Raw genomic sequence first — 20,645 nt, 5'->3', positions numbered from 1 at the left:
CCGTCAGCAGCACTACTGACGTAAATTATAAACCCGACAATCATCAACTGTACCAACATCAACAACATAACGAACATAAACAGCCAACACCTGAAGTACAAACAATATCATACCAAAACCGCCAACAACCAACACCATCATAACCTTCGGGACGACGACCACCTTCATGAACTACTAATATGATCAACAGAAACAATGCCAACACAACCATCACCAACACCCAAAACACCACCAACACTGACATAAACGACCCGTGAGAGCAAGAGAAAAAATATCAACACCACAATCAGTAACACCCAAAACACCACCAACACTTAAATAAACCAGCCATACGAGCAAGAGAAATAATACCAACACCACCATTACTAATACTCGAAACACCACCAACACTGAAATAAACCACCCATACGAGCAAGAGAAAGAATACCTACACCACCATCACTAACACCCAAAACACCACCAACACTGAAATAAACCACCCATACGAGCAAGAGAAAGAATACCTACACCACCATCACTAACACCCAAAACACCACCAACACTGAAATAAACCACCCATACGAGCAAGAGAAAGAATGCCAACACCACCATCACTTACACCCAAAACACCACCAACACTGAAATAAACCACCCATACGAGCAAGAGAAAGAATACCACCATCACTAACACCCAAAACACCACCAACACTGAAATAAACCACCCTTTCGAGCAAGAGAAAGAATACCTACACCACCATCACTAACACCCAAAACACCACCAACACTGAAATAAACCACCCATACGAGCAAGAGAAAGAATGCCAACACCACCAGTACTAACACCCAAAACACCACCAACACTGAAATAAACCACCCATACGAGCAAGAGAAAGAATACCAACACCACCATCACTAACACCCAAAACACCACCAACACTGAAATAAACCACCCATACGAGCAAGAGAAAGAATACCAACACCACCATCACTAACACCCAAAACACCACTAACACTGAACTAAACCACCCATACGAGCAAGAGAAAGAATGCCAACACCACCAGTACTAACACCCAAAACACCACCAACACTGAAATAAACCACCCATACGAGCAAGAGAAAGAATACCAACACCACCATCACTAACACCCAAAACACCACCAACACTGAAATAAACCACCCATACGAGCAAGAGAAAGAATACCAACACCACCGTCACTAACACCCAAAACACCACCAACACTGAAATAAACCACCCATACGAGCAAGAGAAAGAATACCAACACCACCATCACTAACACCCAAAACACCACCAACACTGAAATAAACCACCCATACGAGCAAGAGAAAGAATACCAACACCACCATCACTAACACCCAAAACACCACCAACACTGAAATAAACCACCCATACGAGCAAGAGAAAGAATACCAACACCACCATCACTAACACCCAAAACACCACCAACACTGAAATAAACCACCCATACGAGCAAGAGAAAGAATGCCAACACCACCATCACTAACACCCAAAATACCACCAACACTGAAATAAACCACCCATACGAGCAAGAGAAAGAATACCAACACCACCATCACTAACACCCAAAACACCACTAACACTGAACTAAACCACCCATACGAGCAAGAGAAAGAATGCCAACACCACCAGTACTAACACCCAAAACACCACCAACACTGAAATAAACCACCCATACGAGCAAGAGAAAGAATACCAACACCACCATCACTAACACCCAAAACACCACCAACACTGAAATAAACCACCCATACGAGCAAGAGAAAGAATACCAACACCACCGTCACTAACACCCAAAACACCACCAACACTGAAATAAACCACCCATACGAGCAAGAGAAAGAATACCAACACCACCATCACTAACACCCAAAACACCACCAACACTGAAATAAACCACCCATACGAGCAAGAGAAAGAATACCAACACCACCATCACTAACACCCAAAACACCACCAACACTGAAATAAACCACCCATACGAGCAAGAGAAAGAATACCAACACCACCATCACTAACACCCAAAACACCACCAACACTGAAATAAACCACCCATACGAGCAAGAGAAAGAATACCAACACCACCATCACTAACACCCAAAACACCACCAACACTGAAATAAACCACCCATACGAGCAAGAGAAAGAATACCAACACCACCGTCACTAACACCCAAAACACCATCAACACTGAAATAAACCACCCATACGAGCAAGAGAAAGAATACCAACACCACCATCACTAACACCCAAAACACCACCAACACTGAAATAAACCACCCATACGAGCAACAGAAAGAATACCAACACCACCATCACTCACACCCAAAACACCACCAACACTGAAATAAACCACCCATACGAGCAAGAGAAAGAATACCAACACCACCATCACTAACACCCAAAACACCACCAACACTGAACTAAACCACTCATACGAGCAAGAGAAAGAATGCCAACACCACCAGTACTAACACCCAAAACACCACCAACACTGAAATAAACCACCCTTTCGAGCAAGAGAAAGAATGCCAACACCACCATCACTTACACCCAAAACACCACCAACACTGAAATAAACCACCCATACGAGCAAGAGAAAGAATACCTACACCACCATCACTAACACCCAAAACACCACCAACACTGAAATAAACCACCCATACGAGCAAGAGAAAGAATACCTACACCACCATCACTAACACCCAAAACACCACCAACACTGAAATAAACCACCCTTTCGAGCAAGAGAAAGAATGCCAACACCACCATCACTAACACCCAAAACACCACCAACACTGAAATAAACCACCCATACGAGCAAGAGAAAGAATGCCAACACCACCATCACTTACACCCAAAACACCACCAACACTGAAATAAACCACCCTTTCGAGCAAGAGAAAGAATGCCAACACCACCATCACTAACACCCAAAACACCACCAACACTGAAATAAACCACCCATACGAGCAAGAGAAAGAATGCCAACACCACCAGTACTAACACTAACATACCACAAAAAAACATCAATCCCAAATGAACCACTCTTACATCCACCACAATCACTACCAACACGACCAACAGCTACAATACCAACAACACCACTATTAACACCACCAACACCATCTCATGTTTAAAGAAATGCGTCAAAATAAATAATTAAATATCGTTATAATAAAAAACGTTTTTGAATTATTTGAATTACGTTTACATTGAAGAAGTGTCCGATCTGTCGCCAGTCTATTTCAGGGCGTAGGGTGAACAGAAATATATTTAAATCCCTTTTTAGTGGTCTTGACCGATTAAGCAGGAGCGCGAAAACGTCGAAACAACTGCTGATGGTGACTAAATGGTTGACCATTGAAATCACGTATGAACACGTTCACAGCTAATAGCATAGCTTATGTAAATTATGGCTGTAAACTACGGTATGGTCAAAAAGTATTAATTATGGGCGCACAATACATATTGTTATCAGTGCGCCTATAATATATGAAATTACCAGTAGTACATTTATGGATGTTACCTTATGTAAAGGGTATCTTTGCATCCATATTATTTAAACGGTAACTTACTTTGACCAAACAGAACGATCCTTCGATGGAAAAAGGTCGGGGGTTTTACCGAATGTCACTTAATAATGTTTCTGTCTTTTTGGTATCACAATGGATGTTAATCAATTTGTATGCAAAATAAAATAAATTAACAACGATTCAATGATATTTAAATTAAGATAAAGTACACAGAAAAATACATGATTCGTTTCAAACTATTGGTTATAGTGGCAGTGTTTTTGTCTAAGTTTGAAATAGCTTCATTTAAATGCTCGCTGCAGATGTACGCCAGACAATAACCGGCTTTTCAAAGTATGGTTTATTGTGAAAGAAATGTGAGCATTAAAGACATAGATAAAGAAACATATTTTTTTTTAAATAATTTTAATCTATTAAAGGGGCTATACGACGTATGATGAAATAGCGAAAAAAAGAGAAAATTGTCGAAAACTGACATAAACTTGGTATCTATGTGTACAATGTATTGAAACTAACTAACTGAAGTACCATATAGTTAACAATTAATTCATTTTTGGCAGTATTTTCATATTTTTCCATTAAAAAGATTAGGTATGTATACCTAGTAGAATTCATTCTTATGCGTGATTGGCTAGTCGGTGTTATCATGTGATATTTCCAAGTAAGGTGTATAAATATTTCAACGTTTATGGTAAACCTTCGTAGCACACGGGATACAACGCTGGACTGTAATTTTGGCGACCCCGGTTCGAACCCGGTGTCCGACCCGATATTTTTGTTTTTACATTTTGGTATTTTTTTTACAATTATGATATCAAAGAGTAACACATTTGATTAAATAATTGTTCTGAGATTCGTTACAGAAAAAAAAATTGGTGCCAATCTGGTGTAAAGTCCATTTAAAGACGTGAAATAAACAAGGTTTTCAGTTTTAACCGTATTAATACAGCGTTACGTGTATACATCAGCAGATCTCAAGAAAACATATATTATATTAATTTCATTGTCGAAATGACTGGAATAGCGGTGGATACATTTATAATGAATGTACACATATATATGCATTCATACTTTCTAAATGTATGTATGGGCTCACCCGCATGTACGAGGATATGGATGTATCGACTCATTCTAAGCGCATTCTAAGCGCAACGAATATGGATGTTTGGACTTTCAGCTTACATTGATAGGCAACTAAAGTGTCAACTTCATAAATTGCTCGAACAACGTACAGTGTGTCACATTTACTATTTTTCAAACTAATCTTACGAGAAATTTGTTTGCGTATGTATAGGATTATTTGTGTCTGTATGCAATTTTATCCAAACATGTTGGAGCTCCAGTAAGTGAAAATAACTGAAATTATAGTGGATATATGGGATCTTACCTTGATAACCATTTAATAAAAAAATATATATATGGAACGAGAACATAGGAAATCTTATAAAGCGAGCCGAGTTCAGTACTGAAAAACAAATTCATTTTATTTCTTTAATAAGTAAACCTATGCGTTGGTTGTGACAGCTGTGGAATTCCCCTATATTCATGCAGATTCTACTTTCGATTTTAAAACTTTAGGTTGTAGCGTCTATAAAACATTTAATTGTATCCAAACAAACAATGCGATTTACATCTAAAATCTCCAGCATGAACTTTCACTCATTTATCGTTTATATTTGGTAATGTTAAGCTGCAACATGTGCATTTAAAATAGTATGAAATGTGCATGTTATACCAAGTAAACCTACCCTTAACCAAATCCTGGAGTGAGCTAAAGTGATAAACACAACCAAATATGTTTAAGATGGCGAAATGAAATCTGCGGAAATCCCCATGAAACAGGTATTTTTGGAAAATCTACTTTCGGTTTCATTTTTATTGTTGACTCATGCGATCATACATATGAAAATAACCACACGGTATTAATCCAATCAATTGAAATACCTTAAATAAATTAAAGCCCGTTGTTTTTAAAAAGGTACATTTAAGATATTTAATTGACAAATAATCGTTAAAACAGATTAAAGTTGATATACATGTTTAAAGCTGCACTCTCACAGATTGAACGTTTTGACAACTTTGTTATTTTTTGTCTTGGAATGAGCCAATTTTTGCGGAAATGCATAAAAATCAGTTATATAAGACTCCTGACAAAAAAAGTTGGCAGATTTTTATATTCAAGTTCAAAAATTGATGTTTTATGCATTTTTCTTAAACCGTAAGTCCATAAAACATTAATTTTCGAACGAAAATATGAAAATCTGCGAACTGATCTTTTGTCAGCAATCTTTTATCATGATTTGTAGATATTTACGCAAAATATTGTTCTTTTCAAGGCAAACAAACAATAAAAAAAGTTGTAAAAATATGTGCAGGATATATATGAGAGTGCAGCTTTAAAACTAGCACAAATATGTTTATATATTATATAGCGGCAATTACTTTCGGTTAAATTATTAAATGCAAATTGGAGCGTAAAACAGATATACGCAATACAATGACTGTCCCCTTGCAGGGTGGATTGATGTTATTTAAAGAAGGACAGGTACATGACAGTTAACCCAAAACATGCAAAGCCTCGTCTTGGAACCGGGAAAAAGGTATACTAGCACTCCAAACGTGTTATGGAATGTGCATCGCCTCATCCGCAAACCGCGGTAAAGTTTGGCCCCAGACGTGGTAGGGGACGTTCATAGCCACACAAGGGAACTGAGAAAACACTAGACTCCTAACGTGTTTTAGGACGTGTACATCCTCGACAGGGAAGTGAGAGTTAGCCAGGCTCACAACTTTGTTTTCAGGCGTAGTCGGAAACCGAAAACAAGCTAAGATCCAAAAGTGTTGTGGTCTTGTACCGTCTCAGCCAGGAACCGAAAAAGACACTAGAATATTAACGTAGTTTGGGACAATTATATGTCGTATATTCAAACATGTTTAAGCTGCTTTAAGGTGAAAAGAATGGAAAATATAGTGGATCCAAAGTATCTTACACTGATTGCCAATTAATACAAAATAATATATAAGACGGGTACGTTTGCTTACGCATAAAGTCAGCCGAGTTCAATAGTTCAAAACATAATTTATATTCATTATATTTTCATAATTAGTAACCCTATGTTGGTTGTGACAGCGGTGGAAATCCCCTCTAATTATTGCAAATTCTACTTTCGATTTTGTGAAAAGAACGGAAATTTGAGTGGGTAATATAGGATCTTACACTGACTGCCATCTTAATAAACAATATGACGAGTATATATGCAACCTTATAAGCTAGTCTAGTTCAGTATTTCAGAACAAATTCATTTGATTTTTTTTAAAAGTAAACCCATGGAAATCCCCTCTAAATTGTTGCAAATTCGACTTTCGATTTCGAAATACCAGAGTGTATGCTATATAAAGCTTTAAAAGCTTCCAGTCTACAGTTATTTTTTTATCTAAAATGTCAAATATAAACTTTAACTTATTCATCGTTTATAGTTGGTGCAACAGGACGAATAATGAATTAACATTTGGCAAAAAACGAACCATATACCTTATTATTTAAACATTTTGGACAAGCCAATTATACATGTAAAACAAAAAAAACAACTGTGTTATGATTAAGATGAAACATTTGGTGAAAGACAATGAATATGAATTTGATATTTGAATAAACAATGAAACATTTACCTTATTAAACATTTTGACAAAACAAAACAGTGTAAGACAAAGAAACAACAGTGTGACGCTTAAAATATAACATGTATCGATAAAATGTGATGTAGTTTGCTTGTTGTACCAAATACACTTACCTTAAAACAAATCCAGTAAGCTTAAATGTCAAACACAACCAGATATGTTCTACTTGGTCAAATAATACCTGCGGAAAACCCCATGATGTAACACGTATTTTTGAAAATTCTACTTTCGGTTTCAGTTTCGTGGTTGACTCATGCGATCATACACATATAGGTAAACTCACGTTATTAATCCCATTAGGTAAAAATGTCAATTTTCCAAAACATAATAGTCGACAAAAAATCAAATTAAGATAAGAAATTGGTTATTTATTGTTAAAACAGGTTATAGTCAAAATATGTTTAACACTATATAATAAATAAAACAAGAGCTGTCACAGAGACAGCGCGCTCGACTATAGATGGATTTCAGATAACCTAAAAATAGATTATGCATATCATTAACTGACCACGTGTACTAGCTGGGGGCAAAACATTGCTGATAAGCCCGTCCAGGTTAATACATTATATAGTACAATGTAGTTCAATGGTCTAGTTTACATGATAGAACGTAATGGCAGACATCAATGATTTGAGTTATTTAAACAAGTTGATTTATCAGATTATGCATGGAAATTATCCCCCATCAATGTAGCAATATATATTTTGTTGGAGCAGGAACTTTACCTGATCCTTACAAAATAATTGCAAGTATTAGGGAGTAAATCATACAGTTTAGCAGTTCATGTTCAGAGAGACAATGACTTTTTTGAAAGATTAACAATAAAACTACTGAAAGTGTTTATGTCAGATATTATCCCAGGGATAACAAAGAAAATTGAGTCATCCTTAAACTATTTTCAGTATTTATATTTTCATACAGTATCTAAACAGAAAAGAGTGAAAATAAAAAAAAAATGTAATTTTGGCAGTTTATAGCGATAAACATAAAATAAACAAATAAGACTACAAATATTGCTTTGCGTTTCTTGTTAGATGTAAACACCCAGTTCTATGTAACGATTGAAGGCATCGAATTGTCATTCAATAAAGAAAGTTGATTAACAGGAATACTTGAGTCCAGTATAAGAAACTTCCTCATTCTCCCTATGACACGCTCAACATGTATTCTCACATGTGATAGTTTTCTGGACGGTTCATCATTGCCAGAAAGTTATTTTTTTGTCCGGTGAATGAAGGAATCCTAAGTACAGTGCCAGAGACTGCCATTTCCATGTTTGTGCTCCTGGTGTAAGATTATACGGGCTTTCAATTAAAAAATACAAAATAATTGATTATTGAAATCACTTTGTTGTAACCAGGTTTAAATGCTTCCAGGTATATTTGATCGTGCCACCTCCCTCTCTGGCCAAACAATTAATTGTTTCAAACATTTAGCTAAAATTGGTACCCATGTGTTCCAAATTCGAGGAACTGTTGCCCCCAAAACTGTTAAGCTATATGATATGTCTTTGTTTGAAAGACCTAATCCAATTTTCATGACAATCAAGAGGTAGTCTTTAAGTGAAAGTATTGCCAGTCTTTTTTTAAAGTGACACTCTGATTCAAAATCAATACATGAACATGTATAACAAACATAAATTTTGAGTGATTAACCTTTAACTTCTTACTAAATGATGCATTTATGAAAAATATTCATAACTGATAACAATGTTGTAACCGTGTATTTAATATCTGAAAACACCAAAATATTAAATGATTGGTGAGTGCTAAAAGATTCTTTGCGATCTTCTTTTGTCTAATTAGGTAGAAATCCCGTGTTTTCTGCACCTTTCTTTCAAACTCAACTCGGCATCCGTCATAAGAACCATTGTTTTTGACATCTTTTTTTGGTATATCAAAACATTTATATTAATTGTGGTAAATCTTATTTGGGAGTAAGAGTGCAACTTTAAGTACATAGGGTTCTATCTGAGTATATATATTCACAAAAATAAATCACGGGATATACCTGTAAAAAATGTCACTTTGGTGTTGTCTATATTGTAATATGTTACTTCAGAATCTTTTTGTTCTGTATTGTCTGCAACAGCCTACAAATGTATCCAATGTGTCTTGTACTCAATGGGTATTTAGGAAATCTGTGCAAAGATATTCCCTTTTCTTTGTTTTGTCTATTTGCACACCCAACAACACATACACTATAAACCATTTCACCAATTTTACTTACAGAAAACATGTATAAACTGACCATACAAACACCAATGTATTGAATTTACTACTGGGGGCTTATCAGCAGCAGATCGTTCTTGCACCCACTAAATAATTCATGAGCTGTTCAGTCAGCCATGGTCTTCGTGAAATCCATCTATGCCGCCGCTTTTCATTGTAAGAATTGAGTAGTTTTGGCGAAACATGCATAGATCACTGTATTAGGTCTCATTCTATAAATCAAGTATTTGGTGAGATATTAACCTATATGTGATTACATGCAAAACCTTGACCAGAATGTCTAAGTGGAATAATAAAGGGGTGAAATTTAGATTATATGCAAGAAGAGGTATCTAACTTAATAAATTAAGAAGGTTGAATGGCTGGGAGCCCTTATATAAAGTTTCAATGCAATACATGTTGTATTTGCTGAGATATTGACTTAAATAAGTGGTTACATGTAAAACCTTAACCAGATTTTCTATTTCGAACAAAAAAGCCCATTATTTGAATTATAGGCAAAACAGAGTTATCTGACTTGATCATTTAAGTATATTGGATGGTTGAGTGCCATTGTATAAGGTCTCAATGCAATACATCAAGTAGGTGCGGAAATATTAACCTATGTGTGCTTACATGCAAAAACCTTCTCTAAATTATTGCAATTCGATTTTGAAATATCAGTGTGTAGGTTATATATTTAACATTTAATTGCTTTCAACCGACAGTTGAAATTGATATCTATCATCTCAAACATAGACTGTCTGTGTAGATTTAAATTCAACATGATTAAGCTATAACGTAAAAAGAACGGACAATTTAGTGGGATATAAAATCTTATGTTGTTTACCATCTTGATACAAACAAAATATGACGATTAAATATGCATTCTTATTTGGCCAGCCGAGTTTAATATTTCAGAAGTTTTATTTTCTTAATAAAAAAACCTTTGCGTTCGGTGAAACAGCTATGGAAATCCCTTCTAAATCATTGCAAATTATACTTTCGATTGCGAAATATCAGGGTGTATGTTATATAAAGCATTGAATAGCTTCCAACCTACATTTATTTTTATTTATTTTTTATCTTAAAACCTCCAACATGAACCTTTACCTTTTCATCGTTTATATTTGGTGCAATAGAACGAATAATTTATTAACATTTGGAAAAAACTAACCATAAACCGTATTATTCAAACACTTTGAAAAAGCCAAATCCAGTAAGCTTAAATGTCAAAGACAACCAAATATGTTTTATATATATGATTTTTGTTCAAAAGTGTTGCCTGAAACTCCCATAGGATTTAGACTAACGGAATAACGGATTTAAGAATAAAGACTAAAATCTGGTATCATGATCATCACAACTTAATGGTACTTTGAGAGACAGGAGTAAGAAATTGAATTTTAATTAAAACAAAGCAGGTTTTTTTTTCTAAATTTTCTTTGCACTGATATCAGCTTAAATTAGTCTTATTCTTAAATAAACTTTCTTTGTTGTATTACTATTAAATCATGAAAAACGATTCTTCATTAATCTATTCAAAAGCACTACAACATAAATAACGGATACACTTAGCAAATCCTTGTTTCTACCAAAACTAACAACATACAATAAGGACAACGCCATGACAACGTCTCTGGAACAATTTGAAACTAAATAAAAAACAAGCTATGCATCACGGAAGAAGTGATAAAAAACTCCTCAATGTAATGATTTAGAAGGAAATATATCTCTTTAATTTAATTATCCTGGCAGAGAAATAAATTTTTACAAGTTTAGACTTTATAGTGCAAAGCTAGTTTATACCAAATGAGGTATTACGCACTCACATTAAGTCTTTACATGTTATATAAATTTCTCTGGCATTAGTTAACAAACGCCTTTAGGGTGAGACATCCTTACAGTGTTATGTCAAGTGCTAGTAGTTATTCATTAACAAAAAGGGTATTATTTAATTATTGTTCATGGAAATCAATCATTTAAGCCCATCGCAACTCTGCGAACGTTTAATTTTCACAAAGACAAACAATTTTGAGAAAATAATGGTTGTAACTATTTTGATATGGAAAACACTTGCCATACTTTGCCACTTTTTCGCGTTGTTTCTTAACTGCAATTCTAAAATTATAGGAATGCATCAATTATGATCCTAAGTTAAACAATTAGCAACAAGTTTACTTGATACTGTGACAAAGCATTTGTTTGATCTTATAAAAAATAGTAAAAAGTGCTTTGCAGCATCAAAAACGTATTTTAAAGAAGGAGGTAAAATGTCATGAAAATATAATATTGTATATACAGAAAAACAAAGCTAAGTTTCAAGATTGTTTACAACTTTTGACCAAACAATGTTTCACATGACTGTTTTTTTACCAAATCGGAAATTCCGTTAATCGTAAAAGTAGTGTATGCTTTGTGATAGATGCGTTAACATATGTTAATGAAAATCTATTTTACAGATTGTCAAATTCGTCAAACTATTTAATTTGGCTATTAATTATTTTAATTTCTTACAAAAAAAAACAACTTTTAAACAAATGTTTTATTGAACTGGCATATTTCATATGACACGAATGAGCGACAGAATTATTAAAATAACTGGTAAGTGCCATAAATGGGAAAAGTTGTTCGACTCACCCAAATAAATTCCTACGCCATGTCAGATAAACTTTCACCATCCATTGCACAAGGCTGTTATTCTCTATCCTTCAACAAAATCAAAACAATTCAACAGTCTTAAATTATTTGAAATAATCTAATGATAAACAGAGAACCTAGTTCTTTGCTTTGTTTAAATGTATAACAAACCAAATCCATATACCTGTGCAGCCGCGTTGATAAATAAAGCCATTCACAAGTTCAGTTTAACGTGCTTATGCAATAATGAGGCACGACGGTTATGCTATCTGCCTGGCATTTGGTCTTGTTCAAATATTTAACAGAATTATATCAATAGATATTTTGGAATAATGCCAACTGATTAAATATAGTATTGAAATTATTTGAATCGCTACTCAAAATACTTTGGTATTGAATATCAACTCTTAAAAACCTTAAAGGTTTACAACGTTCATTACGAACAACTGCGCATTATTCACCATAAATTGTGTCTATTTCTGGCGCTTAAGTCAGCTATTCAGAGTTTAAGACCTTTCAAATTGTATTTCTCAATTTCTTCAAATAGCTAATGAAATAAACCTTCATTTTTTAAACACTTACAGCTGCACTCTCACAGATTGAACGTTTTGACAACTTTTTATGTTTTGTCTTGGAACGAGCAAACATCCATGGAAACCAGTTATATAAGAATGCTGACAAAAAATTAGATCGCAGATTTTTATGTTTAGGCTCAAAAATTGATGCTTTATAGATTTTTCTTAAGCCGTTAGTAACGGTTTCAGCCATAAAACATTAATTTTCGAACGGAAATATGAAAATCTACGATCTGATTTTTTGGTCAGCAATCTTATATTATTGGTTTGCAGATATATACGCAAAAATTTGCCCTTTCTAAGACAAAAAATAAAAAAAAAGTTGTAAAAATGGTAAATCTGTGAGAGTGCAGCTTTAAACTAATGACTAATGAAAATTACGGATAATTAATAAAGCACTACATTACTACTTTTACAAAAGAGTTGAGTAGTTTTTTGAATTATTGTTGTATAAAGCTTACGTATGAGATTTAAAAAATAAAAAAATAAAAAGAGCTTATAAACGTTACTCACATATGTTCCCCTACACCTAAACCCGTTTTAGATGATACCAAATAATAAGTACAAGGCGTCAAAAAATGACAGACGTTGGTTCGAATACTTTAAACACTTAAAGTAAAATAAATATATTTTCTAGCTATTGTATTGACATTGCAAGAAAGGTTTCAGCCAATTAAACTAGAAGAAAAAACATTATATAGCAATAATATGTGTACCGTACTGTATGACATCATCTGAATTTCTTTATTTAAGGCACTCTGATTTTGTCTTTTTACAGTAATAAACTGTCACTATAATAATGGGGGGGGACATGATCAACATAAATTGCATGCTACATCCTACAGTGGCATTGGTACAGGGGATAGTCAGTTTAGGATTAAACTAGCATTGTAAATTGTCCCTTTTCCCTTAACTATGGCTATTATGTATGGTAAATGTTGTTGTGTCAACATGTTCCAAAATATTAGATCTACAATATCATGTGGCTTATTGTTGATTTTTCTTTCAAAACAACTTCTGTTGAAGCAAACAAAAATAGTGATTTAAATTCACTATCACCTTGCAAAATATGTTTTAAACAAGATAATGTTGACTAGAGAGTGTCAAACATATCGGCACCTAATCGTTATGCTGTTTGAATCAAACTCTGACAAAATCCTTCTTCGTAAAGTTTGCACTTTTATGAAGAAAAACTAAATGTGTTCTGAAAGGTTAACTTACAGACTAATTTGAACTGAGTATATAGTTTTTTCTGACATCTGAAAATGAAATTGACTGAGGACGAAGCGATCCCTAAAGGCAGGTGTAGTGTTTACATTAAATAACAATTAGTCCGTTGGTCTATCTTCATACCTGGGCATACTTTGAAAATACCACGCAAATGACATGAGGATATATGTATAATTAATACTGTCACTGAAAGGTTGAGTTATATCAAGTCTATTTAAATCTTTTGTGGCATGTAATTTGTTCAATACTACAGAAGAAACTTAAACTTGATCTGTAACCTCGCACCATTCCTAATCGTTTAACACTCTTAGTGTTCTCTTATTGGAAGCAGATGCCCTTTAAACAAACTCTGATAAGATCTTCATTCGTAAATATGACACCTGATCTTGTCTGAAAGAATATTTGTATTATGCTAGAGAAATATCGGATAATTATATAAAATGAAGACTTATCAAACCTATTTCCCTATCGTGCAATTGCGATTTTTAGAGAATATATATTTTAATATTTTGGTCGTCTCTATATGGATCATTTTGGTCGATGCACGAAAGGGCAAATTTGCTCCGAGGGTTAATTTTCACAAGTGAGTTTTTCTTTATCCATTTATTTGCACTTATTTGCCCTTATGATAATTTTGCACTCTGGGGTAAAATTGCTCTCACTAGTGACTTAAATGGCACAGTGTAAGATAAATGTTTAACTTCAAATGGCGATAAGGCTCTTATGGTTAGTTTTAACTTTTCACTTATTTATAAATATTTTGGCAAGTGTGGCACTGGGTGTCCACATACCGGTCTTATATATATATATATATATAAGTTCTCATCGACCGATGCGTTTTTCCTTCTTTTTACAATTGTCGGTATTTTATTTTTAACATTGTGCGTGTGTTTTCTTTTGAAGTGTCATGCTTTGGTTTTCATCCTTGTGCATTAAAATCTGATCTGAGTGTAAGTCTACAGAGCTTAAGGGTTGTATATATTTTTGGTTTTCAAGATCAAACAGATTACAGTATGGATGTAAAATAATAGCCCACTTCTTATGAAATAGGCTTATACGAATAGAATATAAACACATCGATTCGCGAGATATTATCAGTGAAAGCATATTCTGTAAAATTTCAATCATAGTATCTTTAATAATGCAAACGTTTAATTGATTGCATAGGTTCCTGGTGGTTATTCTGTTTGAATAAAAGATGACTTGTATACGTATTTTCAAAGATGCGGTTATGAATGATGGATTTTGAAGCATGCTATTTTGTCTTTGTATATCGTGAACAAGCAAACAAATGATACCAATACATAATAAAAGAATGTTTAAATAGTCCCAAAATCGATTCATTTTATACGGGTATCTCTCAAAGGGATATTCAATTTGTTATACAAAGAGCATTTCGTTTGAGATTTGACGCACATGTTCTTCAATGATACATACTTGTTTAATAAAAGACGAATTTAAGTAAAGTTTAATAGCATCGATCTGTTGATCTAGACGGTAATTACTGGCCTTGCAGTACTGAAAATACAATGTTTTATATTAACAGATAAAGTAGCGGAGGCCTCGATCGATTTTTACTACATGACTTATGAATGCAGAACACAGTATAATAAAATTTAACGATTGGACTTTCCTCTGATAAAAGAGACATAATACAACCGTCTAATACCATCATAAGTTCTTAAAAGTTTGGACCGTCAATCTTTAAGAATATGAATACAGAATCCAAAACAATGTTTTGAGAGCCCACATATTTCATTGCAATGATAAAAAGTTAAATTATACAAAACCTGAAACTCATAAAGCGGTGAGTGTTAACAATGTTTTACAACAAATTTCAAAAAATGGTCCTTTTTAAAATCTGTTACGGCCTTCATATCAGTAATATCGTCTGGCTTACAAGTGCGCATAGTATAAGTTTAGATTCATATTAAAACATATTATTTAATTCCATAACAGTTTCTCTGTACAATAGCGCTAAACCACAGAAAGTAAAAGCAGTGTAACCTAAATGTTCCCTTGTTTTCAAACTTAAACAAGTCTACAAACCCTTTGCACTTTTAAAGTCAGAAATACCTTTTGAAATGAGAATAGACGACTGGTCATAGAACAAATATGTTCAGAAGTGGTCATATTTATTTTTAAGAAGTCGACGTAGAATAAATATGTCCACGAGTGGTCATAGATCAAACATGTTCAGGAGGGGTCATTGAACAAATATGCTCACGAGTGGTGTAAAACACCAATATGTTCACGAGTGGTAATAGAACAAATATGTCCTGGAGTGGTTAAAGAACCAATATGTTCACGAGTGGTCAAAAAGCAAATTTATTCACGAGTGGTCATAGTGCAAATCTGGTCAGTAGTGGTCAAAGAACCAATATGTACACGAATGGTCATACAGCATTTCTGTTCACGTGTGGTGATAACACTAATATGTTAACAAGGGGTCATACGCTCACGAGTGGTCATAAAACCAATATGTTAACGAGTGGTCATAGAGCAAAAAAGTTCACGGGTGGTCTAAGAGCAAATATGTTACAGAGTGGTCATAGAGCGAATATGTTCACGAGTGGTCAAAGAGCTGATATGTTCATGTGTGGTCATAGAGCAAATATGTCCACGAGTAGTCGTGGATAAAATATGTTCACGAGTGGTCATAGATCAAATATGTTCCCGATTGGTCGTAGATCATACATGTTCACGAAGGGTCAGAGAACAAATATTTTCACGAGAGGTCATAATCCATACAAGTTCAACATGGGTCAGTGAAAAAACATGTTCACGAGTTGAGCAACAAAGGCATGAACATACAAGAAAACAACATTTTCATAAAGAAGTTTGTATTAAGTGTAAGACACGTATCCTGAAAGGTTACAAAAGTACACAACAACGCCATTATCAACCAAAAACAAACGATATGGTATACAAGTAAAATGTTCCTATGGCTCGTTGTAAATGGATATAATAGAGTATACAGGCTGAAATCGCGTTTAATCATCACCTGAAGATCAATGACGCTGTAGTGTATCTAGACGACATACTGGAGAGATCACGGACAGAATAACAGGCAGGCAGATAGACAGACAGAGAGTGTAGTAACCATAGGATCGAGGGATAATGCTATATGTCCAAATTTTAGAACTAACATATATGAACATGAAATTCATTTGCAAATTAAGGAATAAAAGCTTATAATATTATATATTTAAAGACAGATGTTGAAGTGTATATAAAGTTTTTTCTGACATCGGAAAGTAATATTGACTGTGAACGAAAAGATCTTGAGGTGTATGAATGGTATATAATTTCTAAAGAGGACTGCGTTTACTCTAATGGCTTTTGCAGCTGCAAACAAAGACAACCCTTTGGAAACCAAATACAAAGTTTACTTTTAAAACAATTAATATGACGATCAGTCCGGGATCTACCTTTTATCTGAGAATAATTGAACAAATGACACGAAAATAACATGATATCTTATAAATTTTAAAGCCGCACCTGAATGATAAACATCTCAATAAATATTTCAAAAGGTTGTGGCACGTAATTGGGTTAGACGGCAAACTAAACCATAATAGAACATAAATAATATCACAAAACGAAACACAAATTTGGGAAAGAAATATTGTGCGTTTCGATTGTGAAAGAAAGTTAATTGTAACGTCTTACAATTTCTCAATTGAATAGCATTCGTCTTTTTCGAATTTCAAAAAGTAAAAGTCTAGTTTTCCTTATAATAAACAATGCGTTAAAACTTTACTGTACATTTGAAAAGGCACGAGTTAGTAATTTATGTTCACTAAAACAGAGCAGTTTTAAATTGTTTTTAAATTTGCACATAGATTTAGCTTAGATGTCTTTAATGAGCTTTAGCTTAGACGTCTTTAATGAGCTTTAGCTTAGATGTCATTAATGAGATTTAGCTTAGATGTCTTTAATGAGCTTTAGCTTAGATTTCTTTAATGAGCTTTAGCTTAGATGTCTTTAATGAGTTTTAGCTTAGATGTCTTTAGTGAGCTATAGGTTAGATGTCTATAATGAGCTTTACCTTGGATGTCTTTAATGAGCTTTACCTTAGATGTCTTTAATGAGCTTTAGCTTAGATGTCTTTAATGAGCTTTACCTTAGATGTCTTTAATGAGCTTTGCCTTATATGTCTTTTATGAGCTTTAGCTTAGATGTCTTTAATGAGCTTTCTTGCTGTATTATTTTTAAACCAGGTAATTCAGAAATACAGAAAGGGATTGAAATGTTTTAATAACAATAACAGAAAAAAAAGAAATTCTTTGTTTATACAAAAAACATACTCATAATAAGGACAACGCCATGGATCTAAATTACATGTATTTTCCTTCTAAAAACACCGGCTGTGAAACAATATGAAACTGGTGAAGAATAGCTTTTTAAACTAGGCATCACGTAACAGGTGATTAAACAAACTAGATGTTCAGTGTAATTACTCATCAAGGAATGTACCTCTTTTATTCATTTAGTCAATTCTCTATTGACGTTTCAGCCTTATGCCTTTTTGAATACTACATAAATATTATTGTTTTATGTTTAAACTCTCTATGGCAAATGTAATCTAAACTAAATGGAATATAAAGCACTCACAGTTGCTTTGTAAAGTCTAAACATGTAACAACAAGTATATACTTTTATTTTGTAACGTCCAAAACGTCAATAAAATTAAAAGACTATTAGGTTTTCATTCATTTAAATCATATTGTTTTTTGAGACCTTTATGGAAATTAAACCTTCGAGCGCAAGGCTTTTGTGGGTACGTTTAAGGTTCATAAAGAAGTCAAAATGAATGAGAAGAATTTAAGGTCTTGATTGCTACTGTCAAAACTTGCCTTACCTTATTGACTTTCGCCGCTTTGTGTCTAAACTGCAAATATAAAATAAAACATGTAGGCGAATCTCTATCTAATTCAAAGTAAAAACATGTTTGCATGTTAACTCGGCAAAATACGACCTGTGAAAACGCATTTGTTTAATAGCAAAAAAACAATAGTTCTTATGAAGGATACCAAGGTTAATTTGAAAGAAATGTGAATAAAACACGTTACTTGTATATTATAGCTATCATTTTATCAATCAAAAGGGTTATACAGCTTCAAAAACGTATGCTGAAATAGGCGGTAGTCCAGTTGAAGAGTCACAAAATTTTGTTAATATATATTAATGAAGTTTACCGTTTTTTACAACGTGTTTTGTTATATAAAAATAATGTTTCGCATGACGTTGATTCTGACTTAATCTGAAATGTCACGTTAATCGTTAAAGTAACGTGTCCTTTGTGTAAGGCGTGTAAACATTTTTATGTGATTTATATAACATAACATATTGTCAAACTCGTCTATCTTATTCCTTTTGCTTATTGTGTGTTTGTGTGTTTTTAATCATTTTTTAAAAAAGAAAAACATATATTTAACATCAGTTTTGTTAAAATCTGATTATTTGACTGTTTAAATAGTATAACAGGTTAATGCCGTAGGTGGGGAAAAGTTCTCGGCTCGCCCAATAAGTACCTATCGGTTGCCAAATAATGTCCCCGTCCACAGCACTAATATGTTTTTACCAATTACAAAAACAACAATATAATTTCTTAAAATATACATTAAACAGTCTACAGAAAGAAGTGACATATACTTGTAAAACGGTTACCTAGTTTTGTTTTTGTTTAAATGTATAACAAGTCAAATCCACATACCTGTTATGCCGCCGAGAGCAATATCATTCACAATTTCAGAAAATGTAAACCGTGTTCACGTGTTTATGCAATACGAAGGCACAGAGGTAACTAAATTTGCCTATGGCATCGGGTCTAGTTCACATTCTCAAATTGAATTATAACAATCGATAATTTGAAATCATGCCAATTGTAAACAAATGACAATCATTTTCAATATATAAAGGATTCGAACGAGTCATAATATAATGCAAAACTCTATTCAGCGAATTTTGGAAATGTAAAATAGTAAGCGAGTATGACGACACGTGATATATTTTTCTTTTATCTCTTGCATTTTTTTGTTGAACATAAAAAACGACCTACTTGTTTAATCTGCGCTAATGATAGCCGAACCCTATAAACAAAGGCAAAGCAATGCCATTTCCCGCACTGCATGCATCGCATATTGGTTGTACCTGGATGAATTTAATGGGATGGTACCCAATAAGAATTCCAAAATAGAGTTTAAATTTTTTTTAAATTGCGACGTCTCACCCGGTGTGATGACACCATAATGCTGTTTAACGCTTATGACGTCATTTCCTGTTAAAATATAGAATGAGACGTACGTTTTACGAACCTTTAATGAAATTATGGAAAATAAATATCACGTTTTCTTTCTCTGATTCAGTTTAATTATACATATATATTTATTACTAACTTGCTTAACAATGCCTATTGGTTATTCAACATTTTAAGTAAGATAACTGTATACATCTAACCCTCTATGTCACTAAGAAAGCCAGTAAGGGAAGTAAAAACCACTAACGTACGATTGACGGTACCAAAAGGCTTCTAACGCTCCTATGTGACTGACCCGACTAACGCGACACTACAGAGGATATAAAGTGCAATAACGGGACGCTTTAAGAAAAACGATTATATCGAATGAGCCACTGGTATGCGATCTAAGGCATCTAACGCACTAATACAACGGAATTAAAGGCATCCAAAGCACCACTGTAAGCGGCCTGCTATTCCCTTATAGTGGAGCGTTAGATTCCTTCAATTTATGCCTG

The 20,645-nt window shown here is 33.8% G+C and overlaps 1 protein-coding gene across 12 annotated transcripts in view; it reads right to left on the bottom strand.

The window, feature by feature from the left end:
* LOC128221341 (uncharacterized) overlaps nucleotides 1–20,645 on the bottom strand; it is a 399,999-nt gene that overhangs the window by 286,193 nt on the left and 93,161 nt on the right. The window contains exons 1-3 of one of the 12 annotated variants that reach the window (XM_052929918.1): nucleotides 19,606–19,650; nucleotides 18,751–18,780; nucleotides 12,082–12,150 (exon numbers count right to left, since the gene is read on the bottom strand). The exons of 1 other annotated variant lie outside the window; for it this stretch is intronic. In XM_052929918.1, coding sequence (XP_052785878.1) covers nucleotides 12,082–12,122 — 41 coding nt within the window. In that variant the 5' untranslated portion in view covers nucleotides 12,123–12,150; nucleotides 18,751–18,780; nucleotides 19,606–19,650. 10 more of the 12 variants (XM_052929920.1, XM_052929917.1, XM_052929919.1 and 7 more) reach the window with 10 other exon arrangements.

This window comes from Mya arenaria, chromosome 16, assembly GCF_026914265.1.
Source record: "Mya arenaria isolate MELC-2E11 chromosome 16, ASM2691426v1".
NCBI classification, from domain to species: Eukaryota; Metazoa; Mollusca; class Bivalvia; order Myida; family Myidae; genus Mya; species Mya arenaria.
This window is presented reverse-complemented; position numbering and strand designations above follow the sequence as displayed.